Here is a 19,704-nt window from a genome sequence, read left to right on the forward strand (position 1 = left end):
AGAAATTCATCAAAATATCTAACTCCCCATGCATTTCCTAGTCAGACTATTTGAGGAAATGGAGATGAAAACACAGAACCTGAAAGGAGCCTTTTCTCAGGCAAACCAGGTAAAGTCCTGTTACGACAGGCAGGCTAGCTGTACAATCTCTCAGTCTCCAGCTCCCCAAATTCACTCTGAATTACTGCCATTTGAAAGCTGCTTTGGAACTTTGTTTTTCTGCAATTAGTAGTTTCTCATATGCAATCTGCAGAGCGTCCGCAGACGGTTCATATCCACTTATTCTTGTGCCAACACTGTCTTCTACATTAAATGGCTGGTTTTTTTCCTCCTTATTTTTCACTTTCCAACAGTCTCCCGGAATACGATTCCGTTTAACGCAGTGGTTCAATGAATACTTCAAAGGCCATTACTAAACTGACAACCAAAAAAAGAGAAGTCCCGGGCTGCCACTTCCAAGAGACTCTTTTCCACCCCCATGCTGGTCTTCTCCTTGTGCCTGCGTAGCTGTCTTCTGCAGATATCCACTCGGCAGCCAGAACCTGTGAACTAAGAAGCTCAAAACCAACCCACCAAAACAAGGCTTACTTTTTGGTCACCTCAGTTCCCTGTTTCAGCTTACCACACAACTGCCCCTGCTTTTCAGTGGCAAAGAGGCAGGAGAGGAAAATGAGAGTATGCTCCTATGAATACAGCCTCAAAATCCATTTTGTCAGCCTTCCTAGCCAAGCTCTTCTACGTCCTCCTGGAAAACAGGCTGCTCAGGGACTATCTCATCCATTCCTGGAAGTGACAGAGAATCCAAATCCATTTCTCTGAAAGGTGGATCAGAATTTTTATACATCAGTAAACATACTATTACGCTATAGGACTACATTTGTTGCCTCTCTCACCCCCAAATCTCACCACTTCTGTGAGTTATCACAGATCATATGCAGCCTCTTTTCTCTTCCAGAGGTCTCCTCATAATTCCCACATCTATGCTGTCATTCACTCCTATTATACAACTTTGTAATGCACCCCATTTCTATCATTTCAGCATTCCTCATCATCCAGCTCTTGCATGACAGTCCAGTCTTCCTTTGTAAGACTGAATCCTCAAGTTTGCTCATCATAGTTTGATTTTATTGTGAAGGATGCCAGAGCCACTTATGTAGGCCCAAATTCAGTGCAAGCACCTTTCAGACCAGCAGTTTGTCTTCTGACACAGATCTGTTGCTGCTTCCTCTCCTTCCTTACCCAAGTACCAGCTCTTGTAAAAAAATCAACTTTTTTTTTTATGTAGTGCTACGTGATCTGTTATTAAGTTCCAGGCAGATTCAAGTTACTCTGTTTCTTTTACAGAGAAAGTAAATCTATCATTTATTCTTACAAAAGACACGGGTCAGTCAGGCACGAGCAATCTTTAGCGAATGCCCATAGGACTTAGTTTCATGTTGTTAATTAATACTTTCCTTCACAAATTCTCTAGAGCCTTGCATATTACTGATGTCAAACTCATTAGGCTACAGCTGCACAGCTTGCTGCCTCCAGTTTTAGGAAATTATTTTTATAGTTCAGTAACAAATCTGCTAAGTCAAAGGTAGAATAGATTTAAAATCAGATTTCTGGTTAGATTTCCCTAAGGAAGCCTGGATGTTTGTCATTCTACCAGTTGTCATATTCCTGCAGTTCTCCTTGTGACACAGCTACCGTGTCCCCTTCCCCTACCGCCTTCCTCTCCAACTTCTCCAGTTCACTTCTTGAGATGCTTAAAGACTTTGGTTCAGAGCTATTCTGACCCTATTTTTGACAACACCTGAAAACATACTTCTACAAACATTTTACTGACAGCAAAATAAAATTCACTGCTACTTACTTATAGTTTGGGGTTGTTTTGGCTTTGTTTTGCATCAGCACTGCACAATGTTACAAGAAAAGAAATACAAGCCCCAGAAGAACAGAAGCAACAAAACCCACCTCTGCTTCTGTCTCCAACCTATGTCTTTTCCAAGACATCAACAAGGTGAGGGAAAAAAGGCACTTTTCCTCCTACAGACCCCCAACTAACACTCACCTCCTGTCGGTCTTTGACAAGAAAGTACCTGATAAATACTACAAACCTTGCAACCTAGACGACTGAATTCCTTCATAGGAACTGATCCTATGAATATCCACATGCGGACAGTCCCCAGACACCCTGAGGGGAAAAGATGTATTACAAAACCCTGCAGATCTTTCAGAAGAAATGGAAGAACACTTCCAACAAGTTACTGTACTGCTGCTTCAGCTTCTGTTGGCAGGAGGAATTGTTTTCTGTGTTACCATGATATGCTTGTTTTGTTTTCCCAAGTATTAACAAAGATTAATTTAACTCTCTGGTACCTCATATGAAAGGTGTTCATGTCAGACCAATTCTTGTATAACAACAATCATCACATTCGTTATCGTTTTGGCAAATTTTGTGAAGACTAAGAATGCTCTATGGAAAAAGACTCACTGCAAGTCCAACATTATATTTATCTGCTCTTGTCACAGCAAAGCAACCGTGTGTGCAGCCCCGCTAGGCAACTTCATCTCCTATTTCAAGGGCTAAAAAAAAAATTAAGTAAAAAAAGTCAGAGCATAAAATACCTATGAAATACAGAACACAAAATTCCTTCTACCTTACAGGCCACACAAAGAGTCAATCATTTAGGAAAGAAGGGGAGAGGCACGGAAAGAAAACTTAAAGGTGGACTTACACCCTGGGGCCAGCAGGCTGCTTGGGTACAACTTGTACCTGTGGGAGTTCAGCGCAGTGCTGCCCGGCTGGGCCGGCAGGAAGAGACGACAGATTAAAAATTAATTTGTTTTTCTCTCAATTTTCTGTCTGAACGCATTAAACACGCACGACCCGCGGCAGACACGGCTGCCACGACCCGAGCTGCCTCCCCGCACCCCCAGGTGAACCGGGGGAAAGGGGGGGGCTTCCTCCGCCGGCCCGAGCCCCGCCTGGCCCCGCGGCGGGAGCGCCGAGGCCGGCCCGGCAGCGGTCACGTCCGCAGCTCAGTAAACGTGAACTGCCCGCGGCGAGCTGAGTCACGGCCCCGCCGGGCAGCCGCCGCCCCGCGCCGAGGGAACCCCCGGCCCACCGGGACCGGGGGAGGCCGCGGGCAACTGGGGCCCTACGGCGCCTCGCCGGCTTCAGAGCGCTCCTTCGCCCGCCGCCGCGAGATGAAGGAAAGGCCCCCGCGGCCCCGCCGGCCGCAACCCCTCCCGCAGGGGCTCCAGCCTGCCCCGCGGGGCCGCAGCCGGGCCCCCACCCGCCCGCCGCAGGCTGAGGGCAGCGGCCGGGCAGGCCGGGGGGGGAGCGGGGCGAGGGCAGGGAGGAAGCGCAGGAGCGGAGGGGAGAGGCGGGAGACGGGGCGGGCCCGCTGGCGGGCGGCACCCGCGCCCCCTCACCTGGCAGCCCTTCTTGTGGTGGAAGCCCACCACCACGATGTGCAGGACCGGGCCGCGCCTCTCCATGGAGCCCCGGCGACGGCCTCTCCGGAAGGTGCTGCCGCCGGCACCGGGCCCGCGGCCTCGACCCGCCCCGCGCCGCCGGGACCGCCCCTCGCCCGGCCGGCCGAGGGCGGGGCGCCGCCGCCTCCCCCCTTCCCGCCTTCCCCCCGCGCCACCGGCGGCTCCGCCCCTCCCCTCCCCGCGGGAGGCGCCCTCGGCCGCGGAGGGCGGGCGGCAGCCGGCGGGGCGGGAGCGCTCCCGGAGGGCTTCCCTCGCCAGCGGGCTCCCAGGAAAAGCGGCTTCGTTTTATCCCGCGGCCCAGCAGTGGAGTCGCCCGGGCCGGGCTGAGGCCTTCCCGCCAGCAGGGCCGGTAATGGTGCCGGCAGCGGTGCCTCCTCCTCCTCCTTCTTCTGGCCGTCTTCTTTTCCGAGCACATCTCCTCTCGAAGCCCCCCTGAAGCGCAGAGGGCAGCACCTCCTCGGGCTCCGTCCTTCCGAGCTTAAATCGCGCAGATTAGCGGCGGCGCAGAGTGAAATCCGGGATGGTGTCACCCCAGGTGCGTCGGGTTCGTTGCTGAAGGTTGAAAATAAGAAAAATCGAGTGAAGGCTTCTTCCTTTAGCACTGTTCTGCTGCTAAACATACCTTGTGATACCCTGCAAAGACGTTACAAAGACTTGTCCAAGAGCACTGGCAAATTTAGTGTGAGCGGAAAAAAATTTTTCAATTTTTATCTTACTGCCTTCAGACTGTGCTCCCTCTTTCAACCCTTGTTATGATTCAGTGCTGGTTGTTTAAATCAACAGCATTTGCTAGAGACTGTGCTCTCAATAATTAAGATTCTCTGTGGAAATTGGAGGAAGATATTATTTTTGAAAGAACTATAAAAGAATAGCGCTTTAAGAAAAATCTCATCACTAACACAATACCCAGAGGTTCAAATTATAACAATAAAGCAAGTAATTACATATTGTTCCTCAGCTCCAACAGAAGTGCCATTATAGGAAAAATATACTGTTGGGAACACAGGATAAGCTACAAGGAACAATCCAGCTCTGGCAAGTGAATGATTTCTTATTAGTTTTAGTCTGTAATTTACTGTTTAATATCATTTCAAAAAAGAAAAAGGTATGAAATATCGGCCATTATCTCCTGCAGTAGTGAGTTAACCCCCCAAAAGATACATGGAAATGTTTATAGTAGCTCATACTCAGTTCACTGAGGACAGTGCAGTCTGGCATCACTCCTACTGCTATGGATTTTGCATTACAGAGGCATTTCAGTGATACTACTGGGTAATTGTGGCTTATTGTATCTCTGAATAGATTATTACTTGGGTCTTTTTCTGTTTGAAATTTTCTTTCTTGCCAAGGCAATAAAAATGTTGGACTGACATGACCCTGTTCTAGGAAAACTGGTTTACATGTGTTTTTCTTCACAGCTCACACTGTGTATGAGAAGGGAAAGACAGCTGCTATGAAATGGGAGCTCTTGGAAAACTCTGTATTTTCCTAAAGGAATTTTCTTTCTCAGTGCATGGCAAACAAAGAGCAATGAAAACCCTGAGAATTCTGTTACTCAGAGGTAATATTTTACTTGGGAACTACCAGCTATTATATTATTACAATAGTAATTGTAATTTGTTAGTCATTCTGCATTTCATCACAATAACAACGAGTTCTCAAGTTGTCTTATGTGCAGTGAGACTTCTGGAGATGGATAAGCTTTACCTGGGCAGTATCATAGTTTATGTCTGGAAGTAACGTCAGAGGTGAGCAGTGCCTGTGGTAGCTGGTAGCTCTGCTCTATTTGTTAGGTATAACCCAGCTTCCTAAAGAACAAAATTGTAAATTTGTGGAGACAAGCACGTGAATAAAAAATAATCATTCTGGGATTTTGTTGCTGTAGAGATGGACAAAGCGACCCACACGCACTCACGTGGGTGAACAATTGGCTTGTTTCTTCTTATACTAAAAGCATGCATTTTTATATATTTCAGGTGCCAGAGGGTTACAATATAATTGGTCAAAAAGTTGATTTTAACATTCTTATCGGATAACCTTTATCAGTTTCCTCCCTGCTTGCTTCATCCTGCTGTGTAGTCAACAGCTCCTTGAAAGTGATTTACTTTAAGCACAGCTTCCTTAGCTCAAGGGTACAATGGAGTCTTGTCAAGGTCAAACTCTTCTTCAATCAGGTTACCAGCAGACCAGCTGCCTTCCCCAACAGGATTTCTGTTGAAGAAAAGCATAAATGAAGTCCTGGCATGGATCTGTGGTTTGTAACTAATTTCTTCTGGATGGCAATCTCACTCTGTGTTTGGAGTAGGTTTTTTTTCTGAATCTCTTTTCCTGAATTTTAGAAAAACTGAATTGTATGCAGTAAGGATCATAACACTGGTTTGGATTATGTGATAGCTCGCTTGGAAACTTCTTCCAAAAATAGGAAATAGAAAGGTGTACAAAAGTATTGATCAGTCATAAATTTAATGAATGTCTCAATATTAAAAACTGGAGAACGTTTTACAAAGATAAAAATCTTAGATGTGAATATAAAACTATGGAAAGTTTCCCATTAGTTAAGTAAACAAACAAACAAAAATAGCACAAAGAAGAAAGTGATGATTTTATGTGAAAGATGGGAAAAAGCAGTAAGAGAAGAAAACACTGCCATGTGAAGGGCCATCCATTTCATTATGGTGAATGAAGGTGCACGAGAAATTCATTAATGTGAGATGATCAGGATAAGCATGTAGGTAAAATGACCATAGTGAATTTTGCTCATTTGAGACAGAGGACCATGTACAGCACAGTTTCAAAACTATACCCAATTGCTAATAGCCTGTTGAGTTTCAGCATGAGCTTAGCTGCTTGTGCAATGTTGTTGTGCGGCGAAGATGAAGGCAATGAAGCCGGAGCTGCCCTGGCCTTGCAAGAAGAACAGCTACAGATCAGCCATGACTTTAGACAAGCATGCAGGGACCAATTTGGTATTGGCTACAGGCTCTTCAGGGGAGCACTTAGGGTGAAGAAGGGTGTGTAGGTACTTCTCCTCCATCAGTTGATTCCCATGGACCTCAAGCAGTGTAAAAGCTTTTCAAGTGTCCCGCTGTTGTGGCACCTGATGTTTGAAGGGACAAACAAGAGGTCTTCAGAATTAGAATACTTTCTTTTTTAATGTCTTTGCAGTATTTTCCCCCTCTGTTTCAGAGGAAACAATGTTCCTAGATAGATGCAGAGGTCAGAGAATGTGCGTGTTCCAGGTTTACGTCTATGAAAGGGAAAGCAGAGTTTGTGTGCTTGTGAGCATGTGTCCAAGCTGGTGCTGGAGCCCGTGACCCCTTGGCCTGAGCTGAGCCCTTTGCTTTTGTATTCCACTGTCGTAAGCTACACACAAAGTAGCCCATGCAGACCTTGATGATGGAGTTGCACTCCAGAGGACACAGTGAAGTGTTTGCTCTTTCCCAGGAATAACCCCAAGCACTAATTGTTCCCACAGCCAAATGCTACCGGGAACAAGGGACTCACAACACTCTGTATCAACAGTGACATTTCAGCTTTGCTTCCCTTGTTAGGATGCTTTTTTTAGCTTTGAGGCTGGGAGGCTTTTTTTCCTTAGTTTCCACCCTGCCTCCGCTGCAGGATGCAACCAATCTCAATGTGCACAGATTAATGTACTTTGAGTTCTAGAGGTCATTGATCCCAACCTCCTGCTCACAGCAGGGCTGGCTTCTACCATGCGTAGTATGTTCACAGATGGTAAAGAAAGGTAGGGGACATTTTCCTCTTTCCAGAATTTGCTCACACCATATCTTATCCTTACTATAGTGTACCTAGTTGCTTAGTTCATCACCTTCACAATGTTTATGCAAGGAACTTTGACATGCTGGAACGCAAGATTTTGGTTTCAGAAGGCATGTTGGGGCTGTTGCTTTACTGTTATGAAGACAAAGACTTGTGAAAAAATCATGTAATAAAATAGAAAATAACACCTCGTTTATCTTGTTAACTAGTTATTTGCAATGTGGAAAGAGTACTTTTTTTCAAATTTAAATATCTGTATAGTGGTAGTTTGTTCTAGTCTCAAAGGGAAGAAACCATTGTTTGTTTTATCTTTACATGGTTTATTTGCCTTTGTCATGCTCCCTGTTGTTTACAAGCTCTCTCAAGAGTTTGGTTCCAGGCTTCTTTTTCCTTCCATTTTCTTTTCAATTAAAAAATCTTCATTCCCTTTAATCATACTCAATACCTAAATATCTCTTTAGTTTTCTTGTTCTTTTCTTCCTCAGGATGATGCAATGGAATGAATTGGTTATACTTTACCAGACAAACTAGAATATTTTGTGTTCTCTTATAGACAGAACATTGAAAGAGAATTTGGAATTACTCTGATGTTGATCTCTTGGAGGACTGTTATACAAACATGATGGGTAGGAACAACTTCCAAGAGCTGACACACTTTTTGCTCATTTCATTCTTTCCTTTAACTGGGTTGTTCAGCTGTGCTTATTAATTTCTTTGGTATTATTTTCTGATTAATCTTCATAATTATTAGGAATTAGCATGACTTCTTTGTGAATCCAGATAATGAGGTGCAAATGGTAAAGCTTAAGATTTCTCTCTCTGATACTGTCAAGAATTACAGGAGATTATTTCCTGCAGCAGAGTGTAAAACCAGAGAAGTGTAGGACTTCTGTCACATCTGTTTGTATCAAAAGGGAGTGAGAGCCTCCTCTTGACTATTGGGATTAATAAGCAGATCATCATGGGCTCTGAAAATGATAACTACTTTGGAATAGAAGAGCATAAACTCTGGGGAAGGAAGCAAGCTAATTACTGCTGTCTTTGCTTTATAGCATTTTCTTGGAAATGCATCCATTTGTTAGATTTGGAAACACTGCTCTTTCATCTTCCTTTTTCTTTCTGTATGCATCAATCCTTTTCTTTACATGCCAATGACTTGTCTTAGTAGCTAATTCTTCAGATTTATTTGATGTTTGTGAAAGACAATCATGCCTCATTGTCCCTTTTTTGTTTCCACTCTGGAAGCCAATACTTGTTCTTTCATGCCTTCTTCTGCCGCCATACCCCACCCCTTATCGTACAGAGAGTTTGAAGGTGTTGCTCTGGATTGTTTTTTCAACCCTTTAGAAATGAAAAACATTTCCATTTCCCCACTTTTTTCACCTGTGACAGTGTCCTGCTGATCTCTCAATAGTTCTTGATGGCTTTGTTCTTTAAAACTAGCTCTCCATTCGGAAGATGAAGTACATCACAGACTAGTGAAAGGTAATATCACTGCTTTGATGGAGATTGCATCCGTTCTCTGCAGGTTCTTTGCTATCTTGTTTGCTTTTCCTTGCAAGGTTGTAGCAGAAAAAAGGGACTAAAAGGTTCCAATTACTGAATTATTGCTATTTCCCTCCTGTTACTCACAAGCCTAATTTGACTTTGTGCTACTTCTACTGATTTGTTTATTACCCACAGTTCACAGCTGTAATCCCAGTCTGTATTCTGAGTGGTCTTCCTCAAAAGCTGTTATGATATTTAACACCTTGCCTCAGGTGTGTGACACCCTACTTGAAAACCAGCATTGCCTCAACTTGTTCAACAAGGGATGCTTTTATAGGGCATGCAAGTGAGCACTTTTCCTGTGTGTCTTAAGCGATGAGGTAGGAGACCTCAGGCACAGAGCTCATTGCCTTAGTGATGTTTTAAGACTTGGGTCCTAAGATCCTGTGGAGTGGGACTTGTCAGATGATGCCCAGAAGGTCTGAAGTGAATGCATTAGCCTAGCTTGGCATGTCCCCTAGTAGTTCTGCGTGCATCCTGTAGGTTTGCTCTGCCTGTTCCTGAGCGCCTGTGCCTGATTTTTTTCTATCATTTGAACTCTCTCCTTTTGGGAAACGACACAACATGGTTGAGGAATGTAAGTCCAGATCTAGAGGTGTAGCCTGGTGTAGCCTAGTTCCTTTTCTCCCCCACTGTAGTTTCCAGAAGTTGTTGCTTGAAAGTTGAAATCATGTTCCTCATCAGCTGTAAAGCATTCCTTATTCACAGGTCACACCTGGAAACAGAAACACAACAGATTTCTCCACCGTCGGAGCTATTCATTCCTGTCCTGGACCAACTGTGTAGAAATGAGAAAATAGTTCAGTATCTGTGTCTGCTCAGCTCTTGATCACTTCACCTTCCTCCCTCCCTCTCTCAAAAAAATCAAGAGCTACTTTGATTATGGTCAGTGGCATTGTGCAAAATACATCTGGCCACTATTTTCAAACTGCGTCTTTAATGTAACGAGATGTAATGAGATCTTTAATTCTGAGACTTGTGTCATTCTTCACTGGTTGTGCAGAGGGCTGTGAAAGGCAGGAGAAGAGTGGGACGGGTCGCTGTGGGCAGAGCCCCAGTCATCTGTGCTTCCCCTGAAGGTGGTTAACAGAGCAGTGGTGGCTCCTGAGCTCTACTAGATGTCTAGAATAGATTTATGAAACCATACTGCCTTTACTGGGCTTTGGATTAAAAGGCAGTTTGTACATGAGCTTCTGTCAAAACGTTTGCAGGTTGACAGCTGTTACAAAAATATTTGGTAACCACTGTGGTGAAGATGTTTTCTAAATGTAATGTATTTAAGTATTTGATACAAATATTTATAGCATCTATGGTATCTAGAGCCTTTGTCTCCTTATTTTTCACCTTTCCAACAGTCTCTGTGTCAGACTGTGTTTAATGCAGTGATTCAAGTACTGCAAACACCATGAGCAAACATGGCAAGCAAAAAGAACACCACCAATGAGTTATTGCACTTCTGCTTCAGCCTCTTTTGGTATGATGAATTTTCTGTTACCATGCTTGTTTAGTCTCCTGAAGCCTTAACAAAGATTAATTTAAGTCTCTGGTATCTCGTATGGAATGTTTTTGCATCAGACTAATACTTGTGTAACCACAGCCATCACATACATGATTCTTTTGACAATTTTTGTAAAGACTAAGAATGCTCAAAAAAAGTAGACTGGTTGGCTCTCTCCCGCTTTTACAGGAGCTTCTTCTAGGAGTGTGGAAGGCTGCTGCCATTTCAGGGCTACCTTAATTAGACCATTCAGTTCTCCAGTAACTGAAACATACTGGACCATTTCAAAAAAGCACCTTTCCAGGAATAAAAAAAAAAAAAACCGAAAAAGAAAAGAACAAAAGAAGAAAAAGGCTAGTGAATAACTCTTCCCATTGAAACACTGAAATACATCTCTGATGATAGAACAGAAAGGGGGAGGAAACAGAAGGAAGAATGAAAACAGACACAATGTTGCGTTAAACAGATTCAATTTAACATTCACTAACATAAGTTAAAACCTCCAGATGCAAAATTCACTTTTGGTCATTGTGGGATAAAACAGAGGATTGGAGAGAAAGATCATAAACATGCTCAAGTGACTTGCAGCTGGGATGTAGAAAAGTACGTATATCATACTAATTGTTGCTTATCCTCATGCGCTTGACAAGTAGACTGTTTGTGCTTGGTAGCGTAGGCCTGTGACAGAGGCACCCTATCAAACATACTTGAGATTCCTGCCCTGCTGCAGGGAAGCTCAAAGCACCACAGTAAATCACACCTGTGCAAATCCCTGATAAATCAGCAAAAACATCAGGGTCAGCAATCCTCTAGCACAGACCGGGCTCAGCACTGCCTACTTCCCTGCTTGTGTGCCTCTGCCCAGGTGCTGCCTCGGGGATCCCCTGGTTGGTGACGTAATAAAAATAAATTTACTCTTTGCATTTCATCCCTGGTTTTGTGGTCATTCCCGCACCCTGCCTGTGCAGACTCACAGTCGCTGGCACGTTCTACACCCTGCTCAAGGGAGAGCTGTGGCCCTGCAGCAAGTCAGGCACAGCCTCACATCCTCTTCTCCGGCCACGGCGAAGCCCTCCTGGCTGGAGCCCAGTGGGCAGCGGCAGCCACAGGTTCTGTTTCACTTCAAGAATGAAGCAGTAGGTCTGGGTGCCCGGAGTCACCTGGGGGCTAACCCCATGTAAGAGCTGAGCTAGCAGCCCTGTGGTGCTGGCCGCTGCCCCCCCCTTGAAAGGTCTGTGAGTTTCTGGGGGCAGCACCCCCGTCCCAGGCGAAGAACAGAGTTTATCCAGGCTCGATTTTTCTGGAGCGTGCCCCATCACAAAACATGCAGTGACTGTAGAAAGGGGAATACCAGTTTTATTTCAGGATGCAGCACTACCTGAAAGGACACTGGAGAGAGCCTGGTGCTGGTCTCTTCTCACAGGTCATTAGCGACAGAACAAGAGGGAATGGCTTTCAACTGCAACAGGGAGGTTTACACTGGACATTCGGAGAAAAGGGTTCCCAGAAAGAGTGCTCAGACAGGGGAATAGGCTGCCCAGGGAAGGGCTGGAGTCACCATCCCTGGAGGTGTTGAAGGGTCGTTTGGATGAGACCTTGGGGGCTATGGTGCAGGGGAGAACTTTGCACCATAGTGGGGCTGAGGGTTGGACTCGATGATCCCAAGGGTCTTTTCCAACCTGAAGGATTCTGTGAGTAGGCAAAGTGTGTTGGGACAGGCAGGGGTTTTGGCTCCAGGCCCCCTGTGTATAGCAATAGGGCTTCCAAAAATCTTTCCTGCAACAGCCCTCTTGTGAATTAACGTGCAAACCTCTGTGGGTGTGTGTGTGTAAGTAAAAATAACATAAAATCCCTCCACCTCTCACACCAGAGGAGATTGGTTTGAAGGTGGGGCTGACACCCCGGGGTCACCAGGCAGTTCGGTACGTTGTACCGGCGGCAGCCCAGGGCGGCGCTGCCCGGAAGGGATTTTCCTTTAACTATCGACCTGAGCACACGCGGCCCACCAAAGACACGAGTGCCGCGACTCCTGCGCGGTCCCGGCATTTATGAAGAAACGGGGCGGGGAGAGCGCGGAGAGCGACAGCTCTGACATCCGCTCGTCGGGGCTGCTGGGCCGGTGTGGGCGGGCGGTTCTTTGTATCTGCGGGAGGCAGCAGCGACTAGTCAGGTCTGGAGCCAACATGGCGGCTACCGCGACCACCAACCCATCTCAGCTCCTGCCGCTCGGTAACGGGTGTCGGGCGGGGGGACCCACCTTGCGACCGGTGTGCGGGGAGGCTGAGGCCGTTTCCTCGCCCAGCCCGGGGGTCGGGGGGAAGGGGCGGCGGCCCTCGCCTTGGCAGCCGGCCGGCGAGGGAGGAACCCCGGGGTTGAGGCGCGTGTGGCTGCGGCCGCGGCGCTTCCCGCTGCGCGGGGCCTGCGCTGGGCCGGTCCCTGCCCGCGGTTTAGGCACGGAGCAAAGGCGGGCGGGGGCTTCTGGTGTCTTTCCCGCCTCCATTTTTTGGGTGGGTTTTTTATCGGTGTCCGTGGCAATTACTTTTTTTTTTTTCTCTCATCATGTCAGGGCCTTTGTTCGAAAAATGTGCGTTCCGTAAAATATTTATTGTAGTTTTCATTTTTTGTTGTTTTTATTTACAGAACTTGTGGACAAATGCATAGGTTCACGCATTCATATTGTGATGAAGAGTGATAAAGAAATTGTTGGAACGCTTCTAGGATTTGACGACTTTGTCAGTATCCTTTGATGGAAATGTTTAGCCGTCCGCCTCATGCTTCAGCTTAATTCACGGATTGCTTTTGAGAGGTTTGAATGCACTGGATGGAACCTTTTTGTATGGATCAACTGTATTATTCTGATATTTTACAGAAAAAAACCACAGTTCAGTATAAAATGAAAATAATTTTAAGTATTTTGATTTTAAAATTCTGGGCCTTAGTTTCCTTGAAACTGGATTGTCAGATATGGTGTTAGAAGATGTTACAGAATTGTAGGTATTATTTCTGTATCTTGTTACTATTTAATGTTTGCTTTCCTGAGGAAAATTATTGTGCAAGATAATATAAGCAAGGCATTTTTTAATTTCTGGAATACTTGTCAGCTGAATAGTTTATACCCTGGTCTTAAACTCTAGAGGGTGATCTATTCAGGACAGCCATGTCATAGAGTAGCTGGTGCATGATTTATACTTAGGATGAGGTTCCTAATTTGTAGCCTTAATTTTGGGTGGGTTGTGTGTTGAACTTTCCAGGAGTTTGCTTTTAAATTTCCTTGTGGTCTAGGCAAAGATTTAAAAAGTTATGAGAATTAAGGATAGGTAATTATTACTTTGTCATGCCATGTTGCTATGTGAAACCTATTTTGAATATCAGTGGTATTCCAATAAATTGCCAGTATTTAGAGGGTGAATCTGTATCTTTATGTATTAAGCAGAAAAGTACAATGGATGTTTTTAGTTGCCAGGCAGCTTTCTTTACCCAAGTGGTCAATTTATCAAGATTACGCTGCAGTGTAGCCAATTTATTTGTTAGTACCAACAACTGTCATCTTAACGCAGAGATTTATGTCAGTTCGTAATCAGAACTGGAATCACTGTCCCTGATTATGTGTTCTTACTTGTTTTTTTTCTAATGCTGCTTCAGTGAGATTACACCTGAGGGCAGAAGAATCACAAAACTGGACCAGATTTTGCTAAATGGAAATAACATAACAATGGTAAGTTATCGTTGTTATAAGGTTGCAATCAGTAATTGAGTTCAAGTACTCCTAAGCTGAGCTTTCCAGACAGTTGCATTACTTAAGGTACTTTCAACTAGCTTTTGGAGCATATGGTGTATGAATGATGCTGGAAAGGTGATCTTACTGCCTTACTTGGTACATGTTACAGGGGTTTCATTTTTTAAAAAAAAAAAAAAAAGCATGGCCCTAATTTTATTTTGGTGAATGTTTTCCTGGTCTTCAGGTGTGCAAGGGAATCACTGGCTTTGTTACCCACTCTGTAGGCTGGTCATACAGTGGCTTTTAACTCATGAGTGTTTGTGTGCATATGTATGCAGGTGGAATACATCTACATTTCATGCATTATTGTCTGTATAAATGTGTTTGCAGCAGTTTGGCTGCTTAGAAGCTCTTCGAGTCATTTGGCGATTATGATACCATGTGATGCCCAGAGAGCTGTGCCTTTACGTGCTCTGAAAAAAAAATAAATCTGGAGGTCTGTTGGATTACAGAACACTGTAGCACTGTGACCTTTAGTTTATCAAGCACTGATGTACATAGGTCAGTACTGAAAGAGTACTGAAAGAGTAATTAAATAGTGTGATTATGCATCCCTAAGCTGAATTGTGCAACCACCTAAACACCACAGAAGCAGACCCACAGTAGTTTTTTGCTTGTCTGCATAGATGGCTACAAAGTCTGGGCTTCCTACAGAAGGGCATTACTGATTTTGTGGGGGGAGAAGAGGAAGACTGACGAGTTAAAGTTGACTCTGTGTGAATGAGGAGTAATCTCTGTTCTGCTGTCTCACCTGCCTTGCACCTCCTCACTGTGTGTCTTGAGCAAGTGACATCTTGACTTAAATTTCTCAGCCTTTTTCTGATTTGGTTATTGTTCTGCATCCTTGAAGGATGGTGCCTGTTCTGACTTCTTGTATGGGGTAAAATTGTTACCGTCCAGTTAAGCTGGTGGTATGCTGCACTTGAAATAGAAGCTGGTGATTCTTGGAGTGAAAATTTTCAGCAAGACATAGAGATGTTTCTGTATTAGATCTTGTGTCTCTTTTGGGGATGCATCTTCCCATGTCAGGAAGACTATGCTTTAGACTTTTTCTTATTTCAGTCCCCAAAGCAGCACAGCTCTTTGTCTTTAGAAGTGCTTAGCTAATCATGAAGAACGTATCAGTAAAAGGAATGTTTATCCTCTTTTCCCTTAGTGATGTTTTTCCTTTTGTATTTCTTCTGTTGTTCAGTTCTTTATTTTCTTCACAGGAGAATACTATGCTGACTTACTCCCTGCTGCCTGTAGAGGGTTTTAGGCTCTTTCTTAGTTTTAGGGCTCTGCTTAGCGATAGAAGTTGGAAAAAGAGGAAATCAGCTTTCCAGCGTAGTGACAGTCTGGGGAAGAATCAGCAATTGGAGAAATTCTTTGTGAAAGGAAGCCAGTTCTTTGTCCTTGTAAAGAGGAGCTGTAGTGTTTCTAGACAGACTCATTTCCTTGAAGTAAATAACAAAGACAAAAACCAGAATGTGTGTTACCTAGGAACTCCTTTGTGTTTTGTTAAACATTCTTCATGTTTATGTTCTTCTCTGGCAGTAACTGACTACTTCTGTTGGGAGAGGAAGATAACACTGAATCTAAAAACCACCTTTGTGGTCTACCATGAAGTTTCCATCTGCTAAAATGTTGTAAAGCAAAAACTGCCATGTGGGTTTGTAAAACTCTAATCTATGGCACTAACACAAAATTGTCTGATTCTTTTCCAGTTGGTTCCAGGAGGAGAAGGACCTGAAGTATAAATTGATGCAGTTGTCATCTATGAAGACATGTTATATATATATATATATATATATATGAAATCTAAATAGGCCTTTTGGGGTATGGGTGTGGGTGGGTTTTGGTGTGGGTTATTCGTTTATTTGTTTAGTTTACACACTTTTGCAGTTGACATTGGTAGAAGACAAGGATTTTCTCTTCAGGAAAGGTGCATTGCTAATGATGGTGCTGACTTTGTAAACTGAAATCATGACTTTCTTGTAAAGATGTACTAATGTGTTCTGAATAAAAGGCTTTCTGTTTGTTAGTTACCGTGTTCTGTTATGTAAGTGCACAAGTTAGATACTTTTATAACTGGTTGATTGAATGGAAAAATATTAGTTATGTTTCAGTTGCTGTCCGTCTTCAGTTTTTCTACATCTATTGCATTTGTTTATGACCCCAGTCTGTATAAAACACAAGTCGTGATCCCAGAGATTGCTATTATTTGGAGTACAGGCAGGTAGTAAGGTGGATCAGTTGTTTAAACTTTGCTTCAGGCTGTGTCATGGGGTAGAGTGCTGGAGAATTCTGAAAGCTCTTCAAAGTGGATGCATCTGTTGGATGCTCAGCAGCCTTTGATTCTGCTGGCCTTGAGGTTCAGCTCCCTTGGACTTTTGCTTGGTGGATACACTTTCTTAGTTTGTGTTCGGGTGTAAAAAAAACCCAAACAAACAAAAATCCCCACAAACCCCAAAACTACAAACAACCACCCAGGCAAAACAAAAGGGCTGGTGTTCTCATTCCTGTCAGCAGTGACTGCTTTCACCACCAAGTGGTGCTGTGGGCACTTAGATTGCGTGCCGCCCCTGTCTGCTTGTGTAGTTCAAGAGTCCTTATTTTGGAGTAAACGTTCTTTTGGCTGCATCTGTTATCCTGTGATACAAAAACTTGACAGGTATTGGGAGCAATTATTTAGGAGAATTTCTATAAACTAAGGAATTGCTGGGGGGGTTTTGTCATGATGGACAAAAAATAACTGATTCTAAATCATGTCCGCTGCAGCTTATGCTTCTGCAATACGCTGCTCAACTCATTTCTGTGTGTAAATGTCTCTGGAGAGGAATCACAGGGGGACAGGCAGGGTAAAGCACGGGATCACAGGGACAGGACGTGGTTTGTCTTTCTGTCATCATCAGAAGAAAAAAGAGTTGAAGAAGGGAGCTCAGAAACAAGAGACTGCAAGGAGGTTGCTCTACTAGATCCTTTTGCCTTGCTCTGACAGAAAAGCTGCCTTCTGCTAGCTGGGTCTTAGCTCGAAACATTGTGAGAACCTCTCCCCTCTGCCAGGGAGTGTGCGACTTGACTTGCTTGTTTTGCGTATATGATCTGCAATTGTCATAGTTAGATTGCATGGTGACAATCTATACCATTGACTGCCTGAATGGTTTTTAATTTCTGTCCTCATTTTCTTTTCCAGCTTTTTTTAATACATCAATTAAAAATACTTTTTAAAACTTACATTTGATTTGAACATCACCTGTGGTGTCGGTTTCGGCCTCAGACACTTTATTTCTTAGAAATAACTTGAGTCTTTTCATCAGAACACTTAAAAGATTTCTAGCCAGTGTAGTATTATTGTGATGGGTTGGGGTTTTTTTAATAAGATTCTGTACATGTTCCAGTGTGTATGCACGCACTTAAATTCTACTTCAGTATTTTGAAAACAGACTTAAACTGAAGAGACGTTTCATGGTTGGGAGAGAAAATGAGCAGATCTTGATTCAAAAGCAACTTTTCAAAGGGAAAGGTAAACTGCTTTGTTTCTTTGTGGATTTTTATTCTGACAATGCAAACATCTTGCTCTGTCGGGAATTTGCTACCTCTGGAAAAAAAACTTGGTATTGCTTCACTTCCTCCTCTGGTGGTGGTTTTTTTCTTTTCACTCCCTCCAGAGGAAGTGCTAAGACTCTAGCTTTTAGGAAGGCTTTTTGGTTCATGACTCAGAAGTCTGCAGACATCCCTCTAAAAACAGTTTCTTTGCATCCAAATGCTATTAATCCTTTATAATATGAAAGAATTCTAATTTTCAGATGAGAATACAGAGTATTCCAGATGGGTCTGGTTTGCTTTGCAGTCAGTATTCCTGTAGCCTGCTACTTTGGAAGTGCAGGTAATAAGCTTTTCAATTGAATAAATGAGAGGTGGTGGGTTTTGGTTTTCTTCCCCTAGAAATCTAGTGTGTAATCATATTGTGCTGTCCTGTAGAAGTTGTTGACACTGCGCTGCTTTCCGGAATGCTACTTAGGGTGCCGCTACAAGTAGGTCATTTAAAATGATACCATTAGGCTTTAAAAATAGATAAAATTTAATGATGCTTAAAGTTTAGAGCAGGGTAGACATCAGGTTAAAATAACTTTATGCTTACGACATGCACAGTGATGGTTCCTTTCAGTTTTGTTTTTTTCTTTAAGATGGCACTGGTTGCAGTGCTCTTTAGTTTACTACATGGCTCACTGTCTTAGTATGGACATGATTCGTTTCTGCCTACTATTTCAGTTTACTTGCAGACGTAGTTAAGAGAGCTGTTTGGTGTTGTGGAGTGTATGTGTGTGTGTATGTGTGACCTGAAGTGCCCTCCCCACATCCTTAGTTTTTGCTTTTCAGCGTTACCAAGATTTTAAGCTGACCTGAGTACTGCTGTTGCAAGTCTTTTCATGTTTGTCTAACTATTCTGATAAAATAAACAAATCAAAACACTAAATGTTTTATTGCTTGCCCTCAGATTACACAGGATTTCCCTGTTCAATATCTATTCCTTTTTTCAGGATTCGCTCTATTTTTTTACTGTATGAAATGGAGATTTCTGGCTTACTATTGGCTTTTAATAGATGTTTTTTCCCTGGGAAGTTGCCCAGCAATTAAATCATAGAGTTTGGAATTCAATTGGTGGATATTTTGCATGTCTGTGTTCAAATATTGATGATGCTAACAAGCCATCATAAAGTTCATGTTCATAGCTCTATGGATACTTAAAGGTAGGCAATAGTCTTTTTTAATAATGTTTTAGCTTCTTCTCTTTGTCAAGAACAAGCAAGTCTACCTGGTTTTGTAGTACTTGTAGCTTTTCCCTGTTGTCAGACTTTAAAAAGGGGAAAACCTGTATGAAGTACACAGTTACGATGGTTGTTGGAGAATGGCTTGCAGAGCAAGGCCATGGGTCTCCGCAGGAGCTGATTGCAGCCATCTGAGGTAAACAAAGGAAAAAACCCAGGGCACAGTTATGCTAAGGACTGTTATGTTAACAAAGAGAGAAACTGAGGTACACAATGGCCTTGAGTGTGATGGTAAACAACCTTGGGAAAGAAGGCAGGCCTGAAGAAGGAAGATGTTGTGACATACCTGAAATGCCACAAGGGGCTGGGATATTATAATGTAGCCTGTTACATGTATCCAATAGATTTGTGAGTAGTGTGCATGATTATTGTAGAGTGCTTATATAAGGTGTGATTTCTTTCAATGAAGTTGAAGCTCGCTCTATCATTCACATTGAATTGGCTGCTTGCTTCCTCCATCCCCCACAAGGGGCACACCGAACAGGCTTACCCGATCCCTGCTTTTCCACCGAACGGAACCCGGAAAGCGGCGGACGGACTCGGAGCAGGAAGGTGATAAGGTCACTGCCGGGAGGCAGTAGATGTGTGCTGTCTCCTAAGCGCCAGGATTGTAAGACTGACATCGGAGCAGCTGATTCAAACTACAGCTTCAGGAGATTTTGCAATCCGAGAAGGGCTACCCCGGAAAGGCCACAAGGAATAAAAGGCTGAATTGGGATTACCCAGGAAGAGCCTTCACTGGTCATTGGCTACTTGATCGGATGTTAAAGAAGGTTGTCAAGCTACAAGATCCAGCATTTTAA

The 19,704-nt window shown here is 43.7% G+C and overlaps 2 protein-coding genes across 3 annotated transcripts in view; one reads left to right on the plus strand and one right to left on the minus strand.

Moving 5' to 3' along the window:
• Nucleotides 1-3,572, minus strand: part of AVL9 (AVL9 cell migration associated) — a 44,420-nt gene extending 40,848 nt beyond the window's left edge. For both annotated transcript variants that reach the window (XM_074900832.1, XM_074900831.1), the window contains exon 1: nt 3,424-3,572. In XM_074900832.1, the coding sequence (XP_074756933.1) occupies nt 3,424-3,489 (66 nt within the window). In that variant the 5' untranslated portion in view covers nt 3,490-3,572. The remainder of the gene's footprint in view (nt 1-3,423) is intronic.
• Nucleotides 3,573-12,421: 8,849 nt separating this feature from the next.
• Nucleotides 12,422-15,917, plus strand: LSM5 (LSM5 homolog, U6 small nuclear RNA and mRNA degradation associated). Its single transcript, XM_074898163.1, has 5 exons — nt 12,422-12,541; nt 12,953-13,048; nt 13,275-13,302; nt 13,955-14,027; nt 15,797-15,917. The coding sequence occupies exons 1-5, from the start codon at nt 12,496-12,498 to the stop codon at nt 15,827-15,829; spliced, it is 276 nt and encodes a 91-aa protein (XP_074754264.1). The 5' UTR covers nt 12,422-12,495; the 3' UTR covers nt 15,830-15,917.
• Nucleotides 15,918-19,704: the final 3,787 nt, after the last annotated feature.

The sequence above is a fragment of the Athene noctua genome, chromosome 2 (assembly GCF_965140245.1).
Source record: "Athene noctua chromosome 2, bAthNoc1.hap1.1, whole genome shotgun sequence".
Taxonomy (NCBI): Eukaryota; Metazoa; Chordata; class Aves; order Strigiformes; family Strigidae; genus Athene; species Athene noctua.

Excerpts from the sequence above, each read along its gene's own strand:
- LSM5 (XM_074898163.1), top strand. The coding sequence starts at position 12,496 with ATGGCGGCTACCGCGACCACCAACCCATCTCAGCTCCTGCCGCTCG. Across the intron at positions 13,049-13,274 it reads AGGATTTGACGACTTTGTCA|ATATGGTGTTAGAAGATGTT; the intron begins GTATCCTTTGAT and ends CTGGATTGTCAG. Across the intron at positions 14,028-15,796 it reads ATGGAAATAACATAACAATG|TTGGTTCCAGGAGGAGAAGG; the intron begins GTAAGTTATCGT and ends ATTCTTTTCCAG.